Below are 20924 nucleotides of genomic sequence, written 5' to 3'. Positions count from 1 at the left end.
GCATTGTTTCTGCACTAACAAACTTTGACTGTTTACTTTACTAATAGACAAGGTATTTGATTGCTATGGTAGAGGTAGTGTATTTGTTAATGCATTGCTCACTATGCATTTTCATGGGAAAGGTAAAGAAAGTACTTTGTCTTGAGTTTGTTCAGATTTAGAAATTGGGTCAAATTGTCGTCTCTTATTTTAGAAAAATCAGAAAAAAAGCGAATAATCTAGCCAGCTTCACATGATGTCAGCAGCCTGTTTTTCAAGTGCTGGTTTTGCGATGCTTAAGCTGATCACTTCTCAACCAGATCAAGATCATAACTGTACTTCAAACCGATGCTTATGTCAGGTAATAATGAGTTTGGGATTGTCATGATGGAAAGTTACATCAGCAAGAGTAACACCAACACAAAACAGTGAGTCACACCACACAAAACTTTTTAATTCTATTTCACACACCATTTTGACAAAAAATAAATTTATTAAAGGCCTACGGAAAATATTCTTCTCTCAGATTGTCTCACTTGTAGCCACAAACAAATATAGAAATAAAAATAAGTAGGAAGAACATGTAGGCTTACTAACATAGGCCATGACAGATCTAATGACTGCATAAAAATCAAGTTTCATTTATGTATAATGAAGTGTCCTCAGAGAATTAAGACACAGCCCATGCACAAAGATTAAAAAAAATTAAAGGCAAGTAAAACAGTAATATACAAAAGTCACAACACCTATGATGGATTGGAGATAATTTATGTTTAATACTTCCATTAACAACATTTAAGTCTGGAACTTTTCTGTCACAAAAGATAGAAATAATCTAATCTAAAAAAGATTTGCACAAAAAAAAAAAGACCAGGATATATTACAAAACACAGTTATACACTTCAGTACAAATACTATGTTTAGCTGTGAAGTAGCACATCTAAACAAGGACAGAAGGATTCAAATGCAGTTAAAAGCAGTAACTATGAGACAGAAAATCTTTTAAGAGCTTATAAAAAGATAAGACCAAAGAAACAAAACCACGATGATGAATCTGACAGAGACAACCACTGTAGGTGGTTTGTCTTGTAGTTGTAAACAGTAAGAAAGCACCACGTGGCATAAGTGAGCATCTGCCAGTTGTTAAAGTGCACAGGTACTGCCACCCTCAGGAGAAGCAATTTAAAGAGCACATTCTTCCAGCTGCAGATACAGGCATGCAGTTGCTGGCTTCATTTTAATCACAGCATTGCCACCAATTTCTTTTGTGGTTTAAAACAAATTAGCTCTTTCCTACAATTTTTGCAGTTGTAAAGGGTGAAGATAATATGAGCCAGCCTTAAAAAAACAAAAGTGTTTCCAGATTATTCAGTAGCAGTTTGAAAATAAATACTGTTGTATAAACACTGCATTTTACTTCAGGGCTGAATGCAAACAAATAACTAGCATTTCAACTACGATCTTCTACATGTGCTTTTATTTCTTTTAAATATATGCAAAGAAATTCCCTAAAGTTAATAGGCTTAACACATACTTAATGAAGGGAAACCTAGAAATTTCTTTATCTAACCTAGAAATCTCTATTCAGTAGTATTTAGCTCAGTCTATGCCCAGAGTATTAGCGTCAGGAGGTTATTCTTATATTTCCACTATATCAATACATTACTGAGATATAAATATTTTACTGACATATAAAATAAATTATGCTATTGTGAGGACCAAAACTTTGTTTTCAACATTCCCCCAAAAGGAAATAGACCAAGTTCTGCTACTCCAAGACTCCATACCAGACCCAGTATCAGCCCCCTTGTACTAACCTTAAGCCACGGGTAATTATATAAAGTCTTGGTGGAAAATCAAGATGTTCCTAACTGTGGTCTCACAAAAATCATCTATATCAGCAACAGGAATTACAGAGAAATGCTTCCAGTCTCTACTGGTATAGGATGTTTGTGCTGCTGAGAGATTTTCCAAAGAAAAAGGGAAATCCCTCAGTTCAAGAGCCTTGCTCATAAGTTTGTGCTGAATAGAAGGATTACAAGGTCTTGCCCTCCAGTGAAGGAAAGTTTATAAATAGACTATGCCAGAAACTAACAGAAGTGTAAAATTAAAGAACTGTATTCTACCACTAATAGTCAGAGAGTAAAGTGAATTTATCCTTTGCTTAGCAGAGTTCCTGAACTAGGGGAGGGAGAAAATTCAGCAGCACTAAAGCATTCTATAAAAGCCTATGAAAATCATTGGTGTGTCGCAGCACATGTCTCAGTTGAGACAGCCATAATACACAGAGAATCACCACACAATATCAGGAAACATCTACCCATACTGAGTAACACCACACCACACCACTTCAGAAGGCTGCAAGCACTGCTCTTTATTGCTCTTCAGTCCAACTTTTTACACCCTTCATCTCACATGCCTTACACTTGTGTGCCCTCTGCACCCTTTGGTGATAGGTCAATGCTCCTGGGCACTCCATGTCTCATTGCCTTCAATGCTGGTCCCCTGTCCTGCACAGCTGTACCCACTGGGGATGAGGCTCCCACTGCCCCAATCCCAACTACCACAAACTGTGTGCCTACATTGGTGCTCTGTTCCACCATGCTAAGACAGCAAGCTCCAGGAAATCTTCACTACCCTGAGCTCACTCATTTCAATGCCTTCTAAGACTTTGAGGATTTCTTAGGCAGACCCTTGACTGAGAGAGCTGAAGCAAAAACTGAGTCTACTTATATCCAAACATAAACTGGGCAGGTCTCAGTAGGCCCATGGCCTAGACAAAGCTGGAAAGGAATGTGCTCATTTGTACCAGCAGTGAACAGCAAATAAATGCATTCTGATGGGTGAGCTTGAGGTGGGGGCTGTTTATCTGGGGAGGAGGGATGGGGTGTAGTGATCAGGGAGGACGTAACAGCAATAAATACAAAGCAAAGTACAATACTTTTATTGGATTATCTGCTGTGGAGCTTGAGCTGCAGTATCCTGGGCTCAGTGCTGCTTGGAGCACCCCAACAAGAAAGCAGCAGCATTCACAACACAGGTACTTACAGGCTCAGACAGTGAGCAGACTGCATATGCAACACCAGGATGGAAACACTGTCTCACCACAGTAATAAAGGTGCTCAAGGACAATAAAACATCTTCTGGGTATTTTGCACAGAAATGAAAATACACTTGTATTGCCAACATAGATTCTTCAAGCATATGACAAAATAGAAAGATGGATAATAAGCAACATCTGGTTTTATGCCTGTGGAAACGAAAATTTACCATTCAGACTAAAATAACACTAGAAAATGGATCACTATTGATCACACATTCTGAAAGAGATTAAAGGCATGCATCTAAAGATGCAAGTATGACCCAAGTGGAAAAATGTCCCCACTCCAATCACCTGATGTTCAGAGTCTTCCAAAGTACAGACAAGAATAAAGAAAACAGCTATAGATAAAATTTCATTACAGATCCAGCATGCAGGTTTCCTTTGCATGGAAACTGCTTAGACTACTTAATTTTCCTGCAGTAGACAAATAACCCTGAAAAGGCTATTATTTGATCAGTGTTCTTATTAGAATAAGCAAACAAACTAATTCAGAGTGTATGTCCAGGAAACTCACAAGAAGCGGTAACTCTAAGTAACTCAAACCATTTGTTAAGTCATTCTGAATCTGAATTACATTATATTATACATTATATTTAATCCTCTCTGGTAAATAAGAGCCAGGTGCTGAAGTTGATAATTTTTTTCCATATTAAAAGCTTTTTCCTTATATTTAATTTCTAGGATGATAAAGGTAGTTTCCATTTTAATTCAGCAAAGTTGTCACTCTAAAGGGCCATTGATTTTTTGTTGCTGTTGTTTTGTTTTGGGTTTTTTTTTGTTGGGTTTTTTTGGCTGTTTTTTTTGTTGTTGTTGTTGTTTTTTCATTTGTTGGGCGGGGGGGAAGGGTAAAAAATTATCTTAATTTTTTTTTTCTATTTATTTACAGAATAAACACCTCAAGATAGTTACTAGCTATATTAGCTCAGGCAATAATACTCTCCCACCAAGATACTCTTTATCAGAACAACAACTGTACTTAAAAACTTAGATGAAAGCAGAAGGCAGCCTCTGAAGACAGCTTTAAAAACAAATTTCTTTTAAAGCACCCCACACAGTGCTGTTTTGTTACTACCCTTTTATTCCCTGACTTGGCTTGACACATCAGACAGCCCACTGAAATTAAAAGTACCTCAAAGGCAGAAGACTCTACCATCCACCTGTCTCTAAGTAACGTTAGTATTTTCCCATGGTGACCACTATTTGTCCCATTCCTGCTCAAACTCTTTTTAGAATTGATTCAGTGTGAGACCTGTGCTTACAAATAAACTTAATTGGTATTGATCACACCCACAAAGCTTATTTATGTATTGACATAAAGGTATTCAGAGTATAAGTCTGGTTTCCGTGTACTGAAAAGAAGGCAGCCGCAATAAAATATGCATGAACACAGATGATGAGGGTTCCTGTGCGCAATTTAGAGAATGGCACATTTGGACGCACAATTACTTTGATTTGTGTACACTCTGAAATACTTAAAAAAAGGATAGGAAAGAAACAAAGAATGAAAGAAAGAAAAAGAAGTATACTTTAAAGAAGAGCAACACAAAAAAAAGACATTAAACCTTAAGGGCTGGAGGGACAGAGAAGGCACAGATTTTGGCTGTATTACTCACCACTCATATTTTTTTTGTCTCACAGAGCTCACATTGATCCTCCTCCTGATAACTCCTTTTGTGTTTTCTCCTCACACCTACTTTTTCAAAAAAATGTCAAAAATCAAGAGAGCATATGCAAGAGAGACATGCATTCTGCCTCTCTGAACCAAAGCTTTGGCATGGACAGCTGCTGACATTGCAGCATTAAGGAGTTCCACAGGCTCTATTGGCTTTTTAGACAGGCTTTAGTGGCAGTTCATCATGTGTTTTGAAGGTGTAATTTTAACATTTAAGCAGATCCTAAGCAAAAAAATATAATCACCTGAAAAGCCAGAATTATTAGAATGCAATGGGAATGTGCAAAACCATGAGGCCGCTGCCACATAGCAGAATAGGAAATTACATGCTTATCAGAAGAGACAGAGAGGCTCATACACCGCAGAGGTTCTAAGCTCAACAATCCAGGCAAGTAACAACAGAAAGAAGAAAAAAAATAAAAAAATTTCCCTCACTTTGATAAGCTTTTTCCACTTAGCTAGTATCTTACGTAAACCCTTATTTTTAGTTCAGGGATTCTCAAATGATCATTTCAGACACATTAACATTTTCCAATGGAAGAACACAACCACTGGTAGCTAATATATCTGTGAGAGTAGATCTACTTTTTAAATTACTTTTCATGGATTCCTCAGAAGGTAGCCACAAACCTCAGGTTGAAAGCCTGCAATTTACTGCTAGTGACCTTGCAAAGACCTCTTTGTGCCACAAGTTTTATATGATTTTCAAGAACCTCCTTTATTTTTAAAAACCACAACATACACAGTAAGATGAAAAATATCCCTGTGCATTTACTGGTAAGCAGGTTTCATAATTTTTACCAATGCCAGCTGTTCATAGGAGTAAATGACAGTGATTGTTCCACCAGCTCTACACACCAACTTGCAGAAAAAACATCCATCTGACATTTCAACCAAAGCCTCTAATAGAAATACCAACATTGTACTAGGAAAAAGAAATCAGCAAAAGTCACACCTGAACAAATAACCCAAATCCAAAGAACTACCAAAGGGATAAAAGGCCTGTATTCATTTGCCGTGTGATGAAATAAAATAAAAATGTGAAATTAGGTACTTAGAACTACTAAATAGCCAGAATTGTAAACCAAGGCTATTTTTCAGTCTAAATACCATTGGTGTGGATGTATTTTTCTTTCATATACTGAAACAAAAGTCATGCTATGTCAGCAGAGACTGCTAAATAAATCAAGGTTAGTTCAATACAAGCTAAAATGTTAAGAGAAAAAGAACATTCTTTAACATATTTAGTCTTCTTGCAAAGGGGCTAGAAAAAAAACCAAAAGTAAACTAATTTACAGGGGAAAAAATGTAAAGGAAATTTGAAGACTGATTCATTTATGAAGTCAGTGAAATTGTAAAAAGAGAGTATGAAAAATCAAAGCAAACTCTTAAATACGAGGCAGAATTCAGGAAAAGAATGGAGGAAAAGTGGTAGTTATCCACATATGTCTCCCCCAGCAAAATGCACAAGGATTAACAGAAATATTATCATTCAAAGAAAAAAGCTGCAGAATTAATATTTTCATTTATCTTGCTCAAGGGTGGTTTTTAAGTTAAACATAGATACCACACTGTCTTACCAAAAATTCAAGAAATCTTCTAGAAGAAATGTATGCTATTTCTGAAAAGCAAGTTGGGGCTACATTTTAAAACTACAGAACTGCAATCCTGGCAGATGTAAAAGAAAAATAACCCACTCACAGCAGAATTTACTGGCATTAAATCTGATGTTAGGCTGCCCTCTTCAATCACAGGACCATTGAATATCCTAAGCTGGAAGAGACCCACAAGGATCATTGAAGTCCAACTCCTGGCCCCACACAGGACAAGCCAAAATTCAACTATGAATTTGAAGGACTCACATTCTTTCTTGAATAAATGCTTCAGTAACTGTAAACCATGGAAAGTGAAACTGTAGATGTATGAGGCCATCTATCAATACGTAGTGTTCATCCCAGAGCAATGGCATCAGACATGAACCCACTTCTGAGGGAATGCTCATCACAGCCCAGTCATGGCACGGATTCTCCAATGCAGTGAGAAGTACACACAGGTGATGCAAGTCTGTCAAAGTGCTTTTGAAATAGATCAAAATCCATTGCCCTGCTTGGGCTGTAAGATCCCCTTTCTCCTTTCCTCCCTCAGCTCCAAATATAAATGGTAACCAAAATGCTGCCTTTGCTTACTTCTCCTACAGATCTTACAATGGTATCACAGTGGTCAAAACTTCTCTAAGAACACACACATGATAGAAGCAAAGCTGAAGTCATTGTTAAATTATGCAGAATTCAAGAGATTTCTGCTGTTTTCTGAGCTGTGTCCTTCATGAAAGGTAAAAGACTTCCCCAAAGCCTGGGATTTGGAACTCTTTCCACAGACCATATTCACTCAACTGGCTTGTGCTTAATTTGAAACTGGATTTTCTATCTTCTTACCTGGCTACAACTCATGCGTCAGACACAAACAGCAGCTCAGAGACAGAGGATTAACTTCCTTGGAGCAGTACTAGATTAAGTGGCAGCATATAATCAGACCAGAGGATAAATCAAGAACTTCAATATGCCAAATAATACAGAAAAGCCTAAAACCCACAAAATAAGTGTACATTTCCCAAACAAATCTGGTCAAGTTTTGTTGACACTGCTATAGTGACTGTGCAGTTTACTGAGCAAGCTGCTTATCTCATAGCTGTCTTGCCATGAGCCATACCTGTCTCCTTCTCTCTACAAAGCCAATTTCTGCAAAATGGAAATGGAACACTACAAAATTAGAATTCGCACCACTAAGATTCTGCATTTGTTCAATTCATCTGGCATCACAAAACCTGTATGGACATAATGTGTCTCACTAAAAAAAAGGAAAAAAATGGGGGGGAAAGAAGAAAGAAAACATTTGTAAGTATGACCCTGACCTTTACTATTCACAAATAAATTAAATTCTACAGTATTTCAGGAAAGCATTAGTCATTCAGTAATGTAACACCTTTTTTTTGCTAAAATCTGACAGGTCAAGGGAAAAATAGCACAACTCCCAAAAAAGCATTGATTCTACTAGAAGATACAAACAAAGATAAACTATAGTTTTTTCTGTGTATCTAAATTACTTTGAACAGCATATGTAGCTTGAATGTTGAACAGCATATGTAGCTTGAATGTTGCCTCCTTTTGGCTTCAGACCTACACTATAATTTGATTATGGTAATTCTCTTTCCTGGTTTTCAGAAGAAACAATTTTTCATTCTGAAGTATCATATAAAAAAATCATAATACATTACCTTAGCAATTGGAAGTGTATCAACATGATCATCCATACAGTGATAATTGAAGTCACAGTTAAGTATTTAATCTCGAAAACTATCAAATGAATATAGCAAGTGATAGAAAAGGACAATATGTCAGCAAAATGATTTCCCAGTCCTCCTGTGCAAATTAGAACACTTTGCTTCCCGTTTCACACTTAAGCTGCGGAAACAGGAAATACAGAACATTTCCTTATATCATAAGGAATCCCAAACCTTCAGACTACTGCCTAATTCAGTGTAGGCCCCCAAAAGTAAATAGCTAGAGCAAGGAACAGCCCTCTGCTTTACTTTAAAACAATCATAAATCTCTCCTTGCCTGGAGGACAGCACTTAGTACTCCTAAAGCTCAGGTCATCATATCATTAATTCTACTCTGCCCTCCTCAAAAAGTATTTCTGGAGCAATAGGTGGTAACTAGGAAGTGCACATCCCAAAACCGTTACCACAGGCAAAAATGAGAAATTCAGTTTTACATTTTAACAGGCAAAGGTTAATGCAATAGAAAAATATATAGCCAAACACAGGAGAAAAGTAAATAACTGCTTCATCTCCTACAAACTAAATTTAGTGAAAGCGGATTGTAGAAACCTGGGTCAAAGCACTGCACTGGAGCTGAGCCACACAAAATTCAATGGATCAAAATATTTTGCCTCCTCTTCTCCTTTATGATCATTCAGGGAAGAACTTTGCTTAATTAGCTAATTTCCCCTTTGCTAGTCTCTTTTATTTAGAAATTATTTCAGATGTACTTTGTCTGAGGTGCCAGTTTTATGGCCTTGGGATATTAAATTCACACATTTCAGATAAGCCACTCTATTCCTGTCCTGTCACTCTGTCTCGTGTAATGATTGAAACACTTAAATCATTATAGAAAGCATTTAGTGCAATTTTATAAGCTAGTTTATGCATTCGTGTAGTGAAAGGCTGTCAAACTGCTTACCAGACACTAGTATTCTTCAGTACACACAGTCTCCATGTTCATAGCTGTGCCTTGCCGTGCAAGGCTGAAATCACCTCTCCTTTGCACACTATAGACACATTTGCCCCTGTCTTCTCCTGTTTTGTGTACATTTTCAGGACAAAACTATGCTCCATTTCAAATCCTCAGTGTAGGTTTATATTTTAACTTCTTCCTGTCCCCTCACACCAAAAACAAAAAGTGATGGATACAGACATCATTGTAGACTACACATCCCAAATAGCACCCAACATCTCTTCAAGGCAGATTCTACAGACCAGCCAAATTTGCTTTCCCAACACCTGATAAAATGTCAGACTTTGTTTTTACCGCAGATTCTAGGGTCTCAGCACTTCTCTTGGACTGAGCTAATTTTAGTTGTGGTAATGACTGCCTTTGTTGCATTTTGGTTTTATATTACTCTTGTTTCTGTTTGTAATGGTTTTGTCTTTGTACTCCTGTTCTCCCCTCATAGTTTACCCCAAATTTTTTCCCTCCTCCCCCATGTCAATCCTCCCTACTCTCCACCTACCATCCCAAGTTTTGCCAAGTCATTCCCCAGTCTCCTCCCTGGATCTCTGTCAATCACTCAGCCTCCCGTCCCCTCTGTCCAGAACCTTCCATCAGATACATTGAGTGATTGGCCAAAGGCCAGGGCGCTCCCTCCAAGTGCTTCCCAATTTGTGGCCCTTCATGCCTATCTCCCCAGTTTCCGTACCCCCAAGTTCCCCCATTGGCTGATGTGTGAATCCCTCCCTCATTTCCACCCCCCTTTAAAAGTTGTTGTCGAAGCTCAGTCTGGGCTCTTCACAGCTGGTCACCCTGAGTTGCAGAGCTCCTTGGAGTTCTGGAATAAACCTTGGATTGCACCCCTGCCAAGAGTTGGCTCCTTCTTCCTCTGCCGTTGTCTGCAGCATCTCCTCTGCCACAGGGCTAACAACCCTAGCTGCCCTCCTGTACCCCAGGGCACAGGAGAGTGTCCGCTGCCATCCGCTGTGTCCAAGCTGGTCAGGAGTGGCCAAGTGGACGCTAAGAGAACACGGTGACATGCCTTGAAGTCAGGTGATAATCGCCCAGCTTGTTTTAGCTTTGTTCCATGAGTAACATGAATGCAAAGATCTGACAAACTTACTCAGTTACTGCTTAACAAACAGGCCATATGCTAACTGGGACCTAGGGGAGGCTGACTGAGCTTTGACTAATTGCTAATGGGTGAAAACAGTAAAACTTTACCTGACAACCAGATAAATAGAACGAGTAAGCAGACCATTATGGAATAGAAAGGTGTTGTAACTATGGCAGAAAAGGAAAACATCAAGGCAGTGACGGTATTCCACTGCAAACCAGTACCAGCAAAAGGACAGGGAGAACTTGCTTCACTTACAAGGAAAAGCCACACAGCGATACCATGAGTTTCTGAGATCTCATCAGATGTATGAAAAAAGAGAAGGGACAACAAGTCTGATTGAAAACTTTCCTTCTCATCTCACTATCAATTAAATGAAGTTGAATCAGATTTAACCAAACTAGCCAGAACAACTAGCCCTGGAATCAGAGACAGCTTTCAAGTATTCAAGTGAACAACTCTCATCCATATCTTTATCTAAAGTTTGAGCAGACAGAACTGGTGGCACTTCACTGAGAAGTAAATGACTTTTGAAACCCTTCCTGAATCAGAAAGATTAGGAAAATTTATGGTCATCTGCAACAGCCTACACCAGTAAGAGTTCAGTAAGAGCATCCTCCTGGAATTTTGTGCTCTTGTAACAAGTTGTCCTGGTTGCAGAAAGGGGTCAGAGGTTAGTACTGTGAGCAGGTCGTTACTCTGCACCATACGTGCCATCGGTGGAGGGCATGGTTTCCAAAGGAAAACCCTGGTGCTCCACTGGGAGTGGGCCATTTTGCCTGCCCAGCCATCATGCTGCCTTTGTCTGAGGACAAACTACTGGAAGCATCCACCATCATTCTTGTTCCCAGTAGTGAACACCTGTTTTTGTAACTAAAATACCTTATTTTTGTATCCTTTTACTATTTATATTGCTGTTGTTGCTGTGCCATGTCTTATTCTTGCTTTGTGCTTTCAGTAAATTGCTACCCGAACCCACAATTTCTGCTTTTGCCCTTTTCTTACTGAAAGAGGTAACGGAGAAGGGGAGTGGCTTACTTGGAGTTTTTTCCAGCAGATGCTAAAACAAAACACAAGTTAAATAAAAATAAAAAAACATTAATATAATCAGAGGCAGCACTTATATTAATGAAAAAACAACCTGCTATATTTGCCCATTTTGTCATACTTTTAGAAGTACACATTCAAGGCCGTCATGTGAAACATTGGTGTCATCATCATACTCCATCTGGACCAGTTTTGCGTATGCAGCACTATGTACTTGGCATACAAAATTCAGACAGTTTGGAAATACAGCTCATTTGAGAAGACACTTGCACATCATTCCAACACCAATACCAAACGCCCTGTAGGGTCAGAAAGAACGTATACATTAAGTTCACAAATTTGAGCAGTTGAACTTATACATATATTCCCTTTAATTGTAGTGAATGGTGTTCTAAACTCCTTTCCATATTGAAGTTTTCCTCTTCTATAAAAACTTTTTCATAATTTTGACTAACAACATATTCTGCTTTCAGCTGGGAGTTGATTTTCTTCCTATTAGCACTGTGGTTTGGATTTAGAAAAGACAAATCTGATAATACACTGATGGTTTTAGTTGATGCTGAGCAGGGCTTACTCCAAGCCAAGGACTTTTTAGTTTCTCATGTTCTGCCAACTAGGAGGTGTGCAAGAAGCCAGGAGGAAGCATGGCCAGGACAGCTGAGCAGAACTGGCCAAAGGGATATTCCACACCATAGAACATCATGTCCAGTATATAAACTGGGGAGAGCTGGCAGTCACTGCTCTGGGATGGGGTGGGCATCCATCAGTGGGTGGTGAGCAAGGGTATTGTGCATCACTCATCTTTCTTGGATTTTACTCCTCTCTTGTTGTTGCTGTTGTTATTAGTAGTACATTTATTTCAATTATTAAACTATTCCTATCTCCACCCAAGGTTATGGGTACGACCTTTTTTTCAGTTCTCTTTCCCATTGCACTGGGGAAGTGAACATTTTTGTGGTACTCCACTGCTAGATGGAGTAAAACCAGGACATCATATTAAGCCATTTAACTACCTTTCAGTAATCTTTGTGTGCTTTCAGACAGCCACTGTACTTCAGTTCTTATAGTGAATACACATCTTCATATGCCAGGGCTCTCTCCTCGTTAATCTTTTCTTCAACAGGTTCAGTCAAAGCTAAAAATGTCTGTCCAAAACCAAACTCAATGTTTAAGATTCTGTCTCTGGTGTAATTTCCAAGCTTTTTGTTTCACATCCTCTAGAATGTTTCAAATCATAGGCCCACACAGTGTCTATTCCCTCTCCAGTAGTATGATCTGGAATCCAGCAAGGGAAAGGAAAGCGACAGGCAATTATTCTGGCATTACATTCAAGTTCTTCTTCCAGCTTCTTCTCCAGCTGTGGCATCTGTTGAGTTACAAGAAAAATCTCTCAGAAACAGTAAAAAACAGGAGCATTCTCTGTAGAATCGAATTCAGGTGTTTCAGAGAAATCCAAGGTGTAATTTTTTTTTTAATCTTACGGAAGTATTTGTAATAGATATTGTGGCTTTGATGCCTTGACAAAGAATATCTAAAACCAGAAAATGGTAATTTTCAAATTAAATCAAAACACATAAATTATCCCTTAAATTAAAAAAAAAAAAAAAAAAAAAAAAAAAAAACTGCTGGGACAAGACTTTGCATGCTCCAATTCACAATTCTCTTCAATGGGATTCTTCTCTGAGAGAATGAAAGTTCAGCCCCCTGAATTTATGCTATTTATGAGTTCATAAGCTCAAGGTTCATGAGCTCAAATGATATTCAAAGGCTCAAAATTTACAGTCTAACACCAAGACCAATCCTGGGGCACTCAAAACATCAGAGACAACAACCCAAAGCAAACATTCTTCTGTCACTCTATGGTGAAATACTGTTACATTAAATAATATTGAAATTGAGCTTAGTTGAATCCACACCCTGTTAACATAGTCATGTGAACCCCTTCAGCAGCATTCCATGAAAGAGAATGTAGAATCTAGGAATGGTTTGGATTGTGAGGGACTTTTAAAGGTAGTCTGGTTGAACACCTCTGCCAGGGGCTGGGACATCTTAAACTAGATCAGGTTGCTCAGAGCCCCATCCAGTTCCCATCTACTGCCTCTCTGAGCAACCCGTTCCACTGTTCCATCTGGAACCATCCCATTAATAAAATTTTTCTGACTTATATCTGAATCTGCCCTTGTTTAGTTTAAAACTATTACCCTTATCCTGTCTCTACAGGCCCTACTAAGAAGTCTGTCCCCCCTAAAAAGTCTTGTTTACAAGCCCCCTTTAAGTACTAAAAGGCCACTCCCCAGAGTCAAGTCTTCTCCAGGCTGAATCATCCCATCCCTCAGCCTGCCTTCATAGCTCCTCTGAACCCACTCCAACAGGTCCACATCCCTCTTGTGATGGCATGCCCAGAGCTGGATGCAGTACTCCAAGTGGAGTCCCACCAGACCAGAGGAAGAGGGGAAGAATTCCCTCCCTTGCCCTGCTGCCCACGCTGCTTTGGATGAAGCCCAGGACATGTTTGGCTCTCTGGGCTGTGAGTGCCCATGGCTGGGTCATGTCCAACCTCTCATGCACCAGCACCCCCAAATCCATCCCAGCAGGGCTGCTCTCCATCTGTTTATTCCCCAGCCTGTGTTGGTACTTAGAGCTACCCTGACCCAGGTGCAGCACCTTGCACTTGGGCTTGTTAAACTTTGTAATATTCCCATGGTCCCAGTTCTTGCCCAGGTCCCTCTGGATGGCATCCTGTCCCTCAGGCACGTCAGCTGCACCACTCAGCTTGGTGCATCTGCAAACTTTTCTGAGAGTGCACTCAATCCCACTGTTTTATGCTATTGATGAAGATATTAAGCAGGACTGCTCTAATACAGACCCCTGAAGGACACCAATTGTAACTGATCTTCATCTGGACATTGAGACATTGACCATTACCCTCTGAAAGCAGATATCCAGACAACTCCTTATCCACTGAATAATCCATACACCAAATTCATCTCTCCCCAGAGTAAAGAGCAGGATGCTGAGGGGAACTGTGTCATATACCAACTCTCCTTGGTTGAATACCTACAGTCTAGCTTTCCTCCATTCACAAAAATTGAGAGGATGAGAAGGTCAGGGGAAATATCACTACAAGAGATTTAGCCACTTTTGTCCTTTGGAAATGTCTGATGGTATGTTTAAGCAGACCAGCAGTGCACATCCATTTGGAGTTCCTTTTATTCTTACATATTGTATCTGTCTGAAAGACTAATTTTAATGGCAAACTCTACAGGCTACTTCTGTTACATGTAAAACACTATTTGCTTTGATTATCATGATGTAATGTTTAAATATTAAAAAATTCAAAAGTGCAGTAGCTATTAACAAATTTAGCTGAATTTAAGTCACAAAGACAAAAATACATAAAATTTCACAAAAAAGATGAAAGAAACAAAACTCAAAAGAACATTATTAGAAAATAAGACTGACTAAAGAAAAGGTATTTTTTAAAAGCTGCAAAGAGCTTTCGCTATCACATACATTCAGGGTGTGCCTTTGATGTAATATCCTATTATAACTACATTTAAGCTAACAATGGAATATTTTAGGAAAATTACAGTCATAGATCTAATACACCAAAGAGTTACCTCCAAGTATTTTTAAGGCTCTGACTTCATCCACACTGCAAATGCTTTTTAACATTTTTGCTGCCTTAAACAACTAGAATAAGCCTCCTAGCACCTTCAACAAACCAGAAAAATAGTTGTTATCTAAAACTGAGTTGAGACACCAGAAAATATTTTTTACAGAAAATATAAATATAAACATATACTAATTTTTAGGAGCAATTATGAAAATTAGTGACACTGCATATCCATATTAGCACAAGTTAGAAAACGTCATTAACAGTTCAGCTGAGTTTAGCCAAAAATAATTATATCCTTGAACCAGTTAAACTAGCTTTTCAGCTAAATATATCAGTTTTATTAGGTGTTACAATCATACTGTATTTTATGTGAAGCCAGGGTTTGGGGGAATTTTTTGGTGTGTCAACATAGATACATAGTTTAGTAAACCTTTTGTACAGTATTTAATCAGTTAAAACACACAGGAGCTGCAAACATGAACACCTGGCAAGAATTCCATTCTCCTACCCTGAACAAGTAAGTCTCTCTCTGCAAAAACTCAGAAACAAACACACCTTCCCCCCAGATGCTTGCAAGAACAAGAGAGGTCTTAGTCTTCCCTGAAGATCAATAAATGCAGGTTTTTAAAGCTAATCTTGGATATGAAATAAAAGCACTGTGTGAAAGCATCAAATCAGGCCAGCATTATTGCAAAAGCTGAAGAGATCTATTGTTCCTCAGTAAAAAAAGAAAAAATGCATTAAGGTTTCTAGAAAATTAATTTAGTCATTCAGGAGGCTGAGCATTAACAACTTTCAAAGTAAATTCAAAGGGGATCATAAGCAAACAAATGCTCAGGAAACAGAGGTTCATATGTTTGCATCTGTTGCATTTATGACAGTACTTTTGCTGAAAGAATTTAATCTAGTATTTACTGGATCTACAGAAGTTATTCTGAGCCCAATAGCTACCCTTTCTATCACAGCTGTTACTAATGTATCCTGCTTTATTACATTTAAAAGTTAATTCAGTATTTCTGCTGGGTTTACTCACATTTTCCCAGGGCATTTGTTTATTCCTAGTTTTTACTGAGCCAGCTTTCCTCACTAGGACTTTTCCCCTCGGTGCAACTGTGGAATTCCTGACCGCCAATCCAAACGTTCCCAGTGCCCCCTGCCGGAACTCAGGCAAAAGAGCACCCAGGGCTGGCAGCATGAGGAACATCCTGGTGTTCACTAATTCCCACCCATACCCAATTCAGTTTCCAATATGGGTTACAATTGGAATCTGAAGTAGAGATTTACTTCTGGTGCCGTTGAAAAAACAAACAAGCAAACAAAAACGCACAGAATAGGAAGGTTTATTATGCTTCCTGTTACTGCTGCAGAAATGTTTTTGGTGTACTCTGTATGGTATGGCATCACATAAAGCTCTTCACTCACTTCATCTCACACCTGCCTTAGCAAAGGAACAGGCAATACAGAAGCACAGGATGGCAGAATTGGGTTGTTCAGCCTAGAAAAGAGATGGCTTCAGGGGAACCTAACTGCAGACCCCAGTACCTGAAGGGAGCCTACAAGATGGAGAGGGACCTTCCACAGGCACCTGTAGTGACAGGACAAGGGGGAAGGGCTTCAAACTGAAAGAGAGTACGTTTAGATTGGGTATTAGGAAGAAATTCTTCACATGGCGAGGCAATGGAACAGGTTGCCCAGAGACGTCATGGATGCCCCAGCCATAGAATTGTTCAAACCAGGTTAGATGGAGCTCTGAGGGACCTGGTCTAGTCAAAAGTGTCCCTGCTCATGGCAGGGGGGCTGGAACTAGAGAAGAGAAGGTTGTGTGCAGACCTCATAGCAGCCTTCCAATATCAGAGGGAAGCCTACAGAGAAGAAGCTCCTGATGAAGCTGGAGAGGGTCGCTTCATCAGGAGCTGTACAGCTAGGACAATGGAGAATGGAAAAATGAAAGGGGAAATTTAGGTTAAGCATTAGGAAGAAATTCTTTACTGTGAGGGTGGTGAGAACTGGAACAGGTTGCCCAAGGAGGCCCCAGCCCTGGCAGTGTTCAAAGCCAGGCTGGGTAAGGCCTTGAGCAGCCTGGTCTAGTGGGAGGTATCCCACGCATAGAGGGCTTGGGACTTGATGATGTTTAAGGTCCCTTCCAACCCTTAAAAATCTATGATTCTATGATTATTATTGACTACCTTTGACCATCTGCAGGTTGATTCATTTTGCAGATTCATGTATTAACACTGAATGCCTTCGCATTAAACTAATTAAACATTGTAACAAATAATTAAACAGTAACATAAATAAAATACAATAATATAATAAAAATTTAAAAAATAGTAAACTTACCATTTGAGGTACTCCAAAAACAACAACATTTCTATAATGGGAAAAAGAAACCTAAAATAAAATTTGAGAATAAATCTTATTGAAATGGCATTTATAGTTAGAGAAATTCTCACCATTCTTTTCTCCTAATCCCTCTAGCTGCACTTCTTTCAACAGGGATTTAGACCGAAAATCCATAAGGAGATCCCTTACCAACTTTTCATCACAAAAATTTCCACATAAAGAAAACTTTATGCTGCTGAACAGCAAAAACGTTCTACTGTCTGGCCAAGAATATGGAATAGCAATTCTAGAAGCACAGAAAGCATTAATTTAAAAAACACCTACATGACTTTATTAATAACATAAGAGTTATTTTCACAACTCCTGTATATGATAAAATCACGCCTGCTTTAAGTTTAAGGCATTTAAGAAATGCCCCTTCTTTTGTTAAAGGTTAGCTAGCTATAAAAACTTCCTAGGCATTCTAATGACTGAGTTCTCACTCAGTGCCATGAAGTTCTCCTATGTTCCTCTCTGAACACAAACAACCCCACAGCCAAAAAAAACCCTCCCGCATAATTCATCAGGCCCAGGCTTGCTCAAGGAGCCTCTATTGATAAAGGAAGCACTTGGATAAAGCACAAAAGCAGCAGAACAGCATACTGAGCCCAAAGAAACCAGATTCCCAGCTCAAGTACTCTGCACAAAGCCCAGTGTAGCACCTTGTGGTCAGAAAGCTTTTCAGCTCTTTCAGGAAAGTATTTCCAAACTTATAAAATCTCTCAATCATCCCAGATCCATTCTTACATAATTCACTACCCACCTTCCATAAGTCTGAAATATAAAATTTGGTGTTCTGATGTACTCCATCTCTCCAGGCACGATATCTGGAGTACCAGACTAGCCAGGGATTCAATTCATAACCAACAGCCTGGAATCCCTTTTTTGCAGCTGCTATCACCTACAAGGAAGAAAATAAATCTTCACTTTGAAACATAGAAGTCTAGTCACCTAAAGAGAAGCACACAATTTTATTTAAAATATAAGTCAAAGGAAAGCACTTTCCTAAGTCACTCTGGGTTTAATGCCCAACAGATCAGCTGTATAGTGAACAAAATCTCAAAACTACATTTTACTATTATTACTAGTCCTGACTGAAATATAGTCAGGCAAGCAAAATGAAAACAAATATTCACAGGACAAAGCTGTGAGCTTGCAGTACATCTGTGAGCCATATAAAAGTTTAAATTAACATATTCATTACAGTGTCTTGGAATTAAAGAGAACCAGCATTGATGACAGAGAGAACAGTGAAACTCACAAGCAAAAACGCTCAAAATTAGACCACTTATTTGAAAAGCAGTGAGGGATAGGCACTTGAGCAGCCCCTGAATCAGAGCCAAAATGACATTCCAATAGAAAGAGTGTCAAAGCAATCTGTTGATCTACATTAAAAAAAAAATCAAAAAATGCACTAATTTCTTGAATAAAGGTTTAAGATAAAATTTAAAGGGCTACTGCGAACTTCTAATCAGCAATTGCCTGATGAACTATCAGTTATAAAACCAGCCAGGTGAAATCAGAACACACACTTTTCTTAACAGAACTTCTCAAACAGCTTTACCTGGACTATATATTTCATACTGTTAAATAATGCATCTTCCATCACACACAGAGCACTTATAAACTCAACAAAAGAATCTGACATTTTTACCAAACTTGGTAATGTGGTAAATATTTTCATATTTATCCACTGACTACACCTGAGTAAGTGCTAAATAATTAGAAGCATTTGAAGACACTTTTTTCAGGACAGATGCAACAAGGAAACACCAAGCATTCATTTTTAGGCACTTGGTTTTCCAAATAGCCTTCATTCTCCATTTAGGTACCTATACATCAGAATGAATGACACAGTACCTGTTGAAATTAAACACCCCTCATGAGAGTCAGCAGCCCCAATGATGAACAGAGAGGGCATCAGAAACTGCAGTTATCTCATGCCTAAGTTTTTTGGTCTGTTTCCTACCCAGGCACAATTCAAGTCATCTTCACAGACTTGTGGTTCCAAATCAATTTTGTTTTACATGGACAAATAGTTGACACATTCACATAAAACATGGACAAAGGTAGCACTCAAGAACACATGTGTTTCCATCAAAAACCACCACCATGTTGCTAACTCTGACTTGAAGCAGATAGTATGAAGAAGCACACAAAACATCACAGCAACAAAAGAAAAACCAAATCACACAATTTTCCACTGCATCCTCACCACATTTCACAAACTGGGGCTCAATACCCTGGAAACACAGTATCACTTTTTCTTTCATGATTCTCACCATTTCTCTTGGTGTTTACTCTAGCTTCACCACATGGATTTGGAAGTGGGGAAGCCAGCACTGCACAAAGGTTTGAAGACTACAGCTCTAACCACACCAGTACTTTTATTTTTATAATCCATCGCTCATTGTCTGTTTCTTTTTACAATTCTATCACCTTCATACATTAAACATCTCACAGCCTCACTTGCTGCAGCTACACACCTTTGTGGAATCACAGCTCTTTGTCAATCAGTACCAAGACTCTGACTGTATCTTTTCAAGTGAATTCCCTGTGATTCCGTCCAGTCACCACAACGATATTTTGTCCACTACCTTGGTCAAGCTACAGGTAAGACTGCAGCAAAAACTATTTATTACTCATCAAAACTGAATGTAAACCTTTCTCAGGTTAGAGAAGACTCAAACACAACCACCGGATGCCAAAGACAAGACATTTTTAAGTGTGAGAAAACGCAGCCCCAGCACTTCGGCTCTTTTTTAAGAGGCAACATCCACAACTTACAATGCGGCCATCCCCGCTACCGATGTCAACCAGGGAGCCGCTTCTGTTTTCCAACATTTTCAGCACGTTGCGGATCTGAGCGGCGGTGGCAGGAACGAAGGGCAAGCACACCTTCCTCAGGGCCGGGGTCACGAAGGGGGTGGCCACAGCATAGAGGGCCACCAAGGTGCCGCCCACACCGGCCGTGACCAGCAGCCCCCAGCCGCTCCTCCGGGAGCCGCCCGCGCCCTCCTCCTGCGGCGCCTCCTCCGCTACATCGGGAGCCCGGGACATCGCGCCTGCGGACGGACAGACAGTGTTTTCGCCCATTTGAGACAAATTTGTGTCTTGTAGCAAAGAGCTACGGCGTAAGAGATGAGAAAAACCACCCTACACTTCAGCCGATCCCAAGGAAACGCCACAGCTGCTGGAAGGCTGAGGCACGAGGGGGCAGGAACGCGGTTCCCACACAAACCCCCGGCCCCGCACAGGCGGGCGGGCAGCAGCTCCAGGGTGGGACCTGCGGCCCCGGGAACACGTCCTGGAGCCACGGCTCCTCCTCTGCGGAGGAGCTTTTCCCTGGGACACAGCGACACCCGGCACACCCCCCCACCCGCCAGTGAGCCACCCAGCCTAATGCTCGGCCCGCACCAGTTACAGGGCAGGGCAGGGCAGTCCCACTTCGCTGGGAAGGTGCGGGGGGCCGAAACCTTTCCGAAGGCGCTCCGGAGAGAAGCGCCGCGCACACTTTCCCACCGCGTGTCTGTCTTCCCTCCTCCACCCTCACGTCACCCGCCGCCGCCCCGCTCGGCCCCGCTGGGTACACGCTCCCTCCTTCGCTCCCGCCCCCGAGCGCCGGCCCGTGCGGCCGCTCCTCCCCCGGCCCGGCGGCTTCCAGAAGGCTCCGCCGGGGGCGCCGCGAGGCTCCCGCCCGCGGAAGGAGGCGCGGCTGCAGCGGCCGCGCAGGCGCG

The 20924-nt window shown here is 40.2% G+C and overlaps 1 protein-coding gene across 3 annotated transcripts; it reads right to left on the bottom strand.

Annotated features, from left to right (window-relative positions):
- Positions 1-11221: 11221 nt before the first annotated feature.
- Positions 11222-20891, bottom strand: ATPSCKMT (ATP synthase c subunit lysine N-methyltransferase). Of its 3 annotated transcripts, none has more exons than XM_064428838.1 (5): positions 20605-20890; positions 19975-20252; positions 17951-18088; positions 17146-17196; positions 11222-12552 (listed from the first exon to the last, which is right to left on the bottom strand). In XM_064428838.1, exons 2-5 carry the CDS (start codon positions 20245-20247, stop codon positions 12355-12357), a joined length of 660 nt encoding a protein of 219 aa, XP_064284908.1. In that variant the 5' UTR covers positions 20248-20252; positions 20605-20890; the 3' UTR covers positions 11222-12354. The 3 variants fall into 3 exon arrangements, with proteins under 3 accessions (XP_064284908.1, XP_064284917.1, XP_064284898.1); XM_064428847.1 differs by having other exon boundaries at positions 20664-20890; XM_064428828.1 differs by having other exon boundaries at positions 19975-20891.
- Positions 20892-20924: the final 33 nt, after the last annotated feature.

The sequence above is a fragment of the Passer domesticus genome, chromosome 1 (assembly GCF_036417665.1).
Source record: "Passer domesticus isolate bPasDom1 chromosome 1, bPasDom1.hap1, whole genome shotgun sequence".
NCBI lineage: Eukaryota > Metazoa > Chordata > Aves > Passeriformes > Passeridae > Passer > Passer domesticus.
The sequence above is the reverse complement of the archived record's forward strand: the minus strand, read 5'-3'. Positions and strand labels throughout refer to the sequence as shown.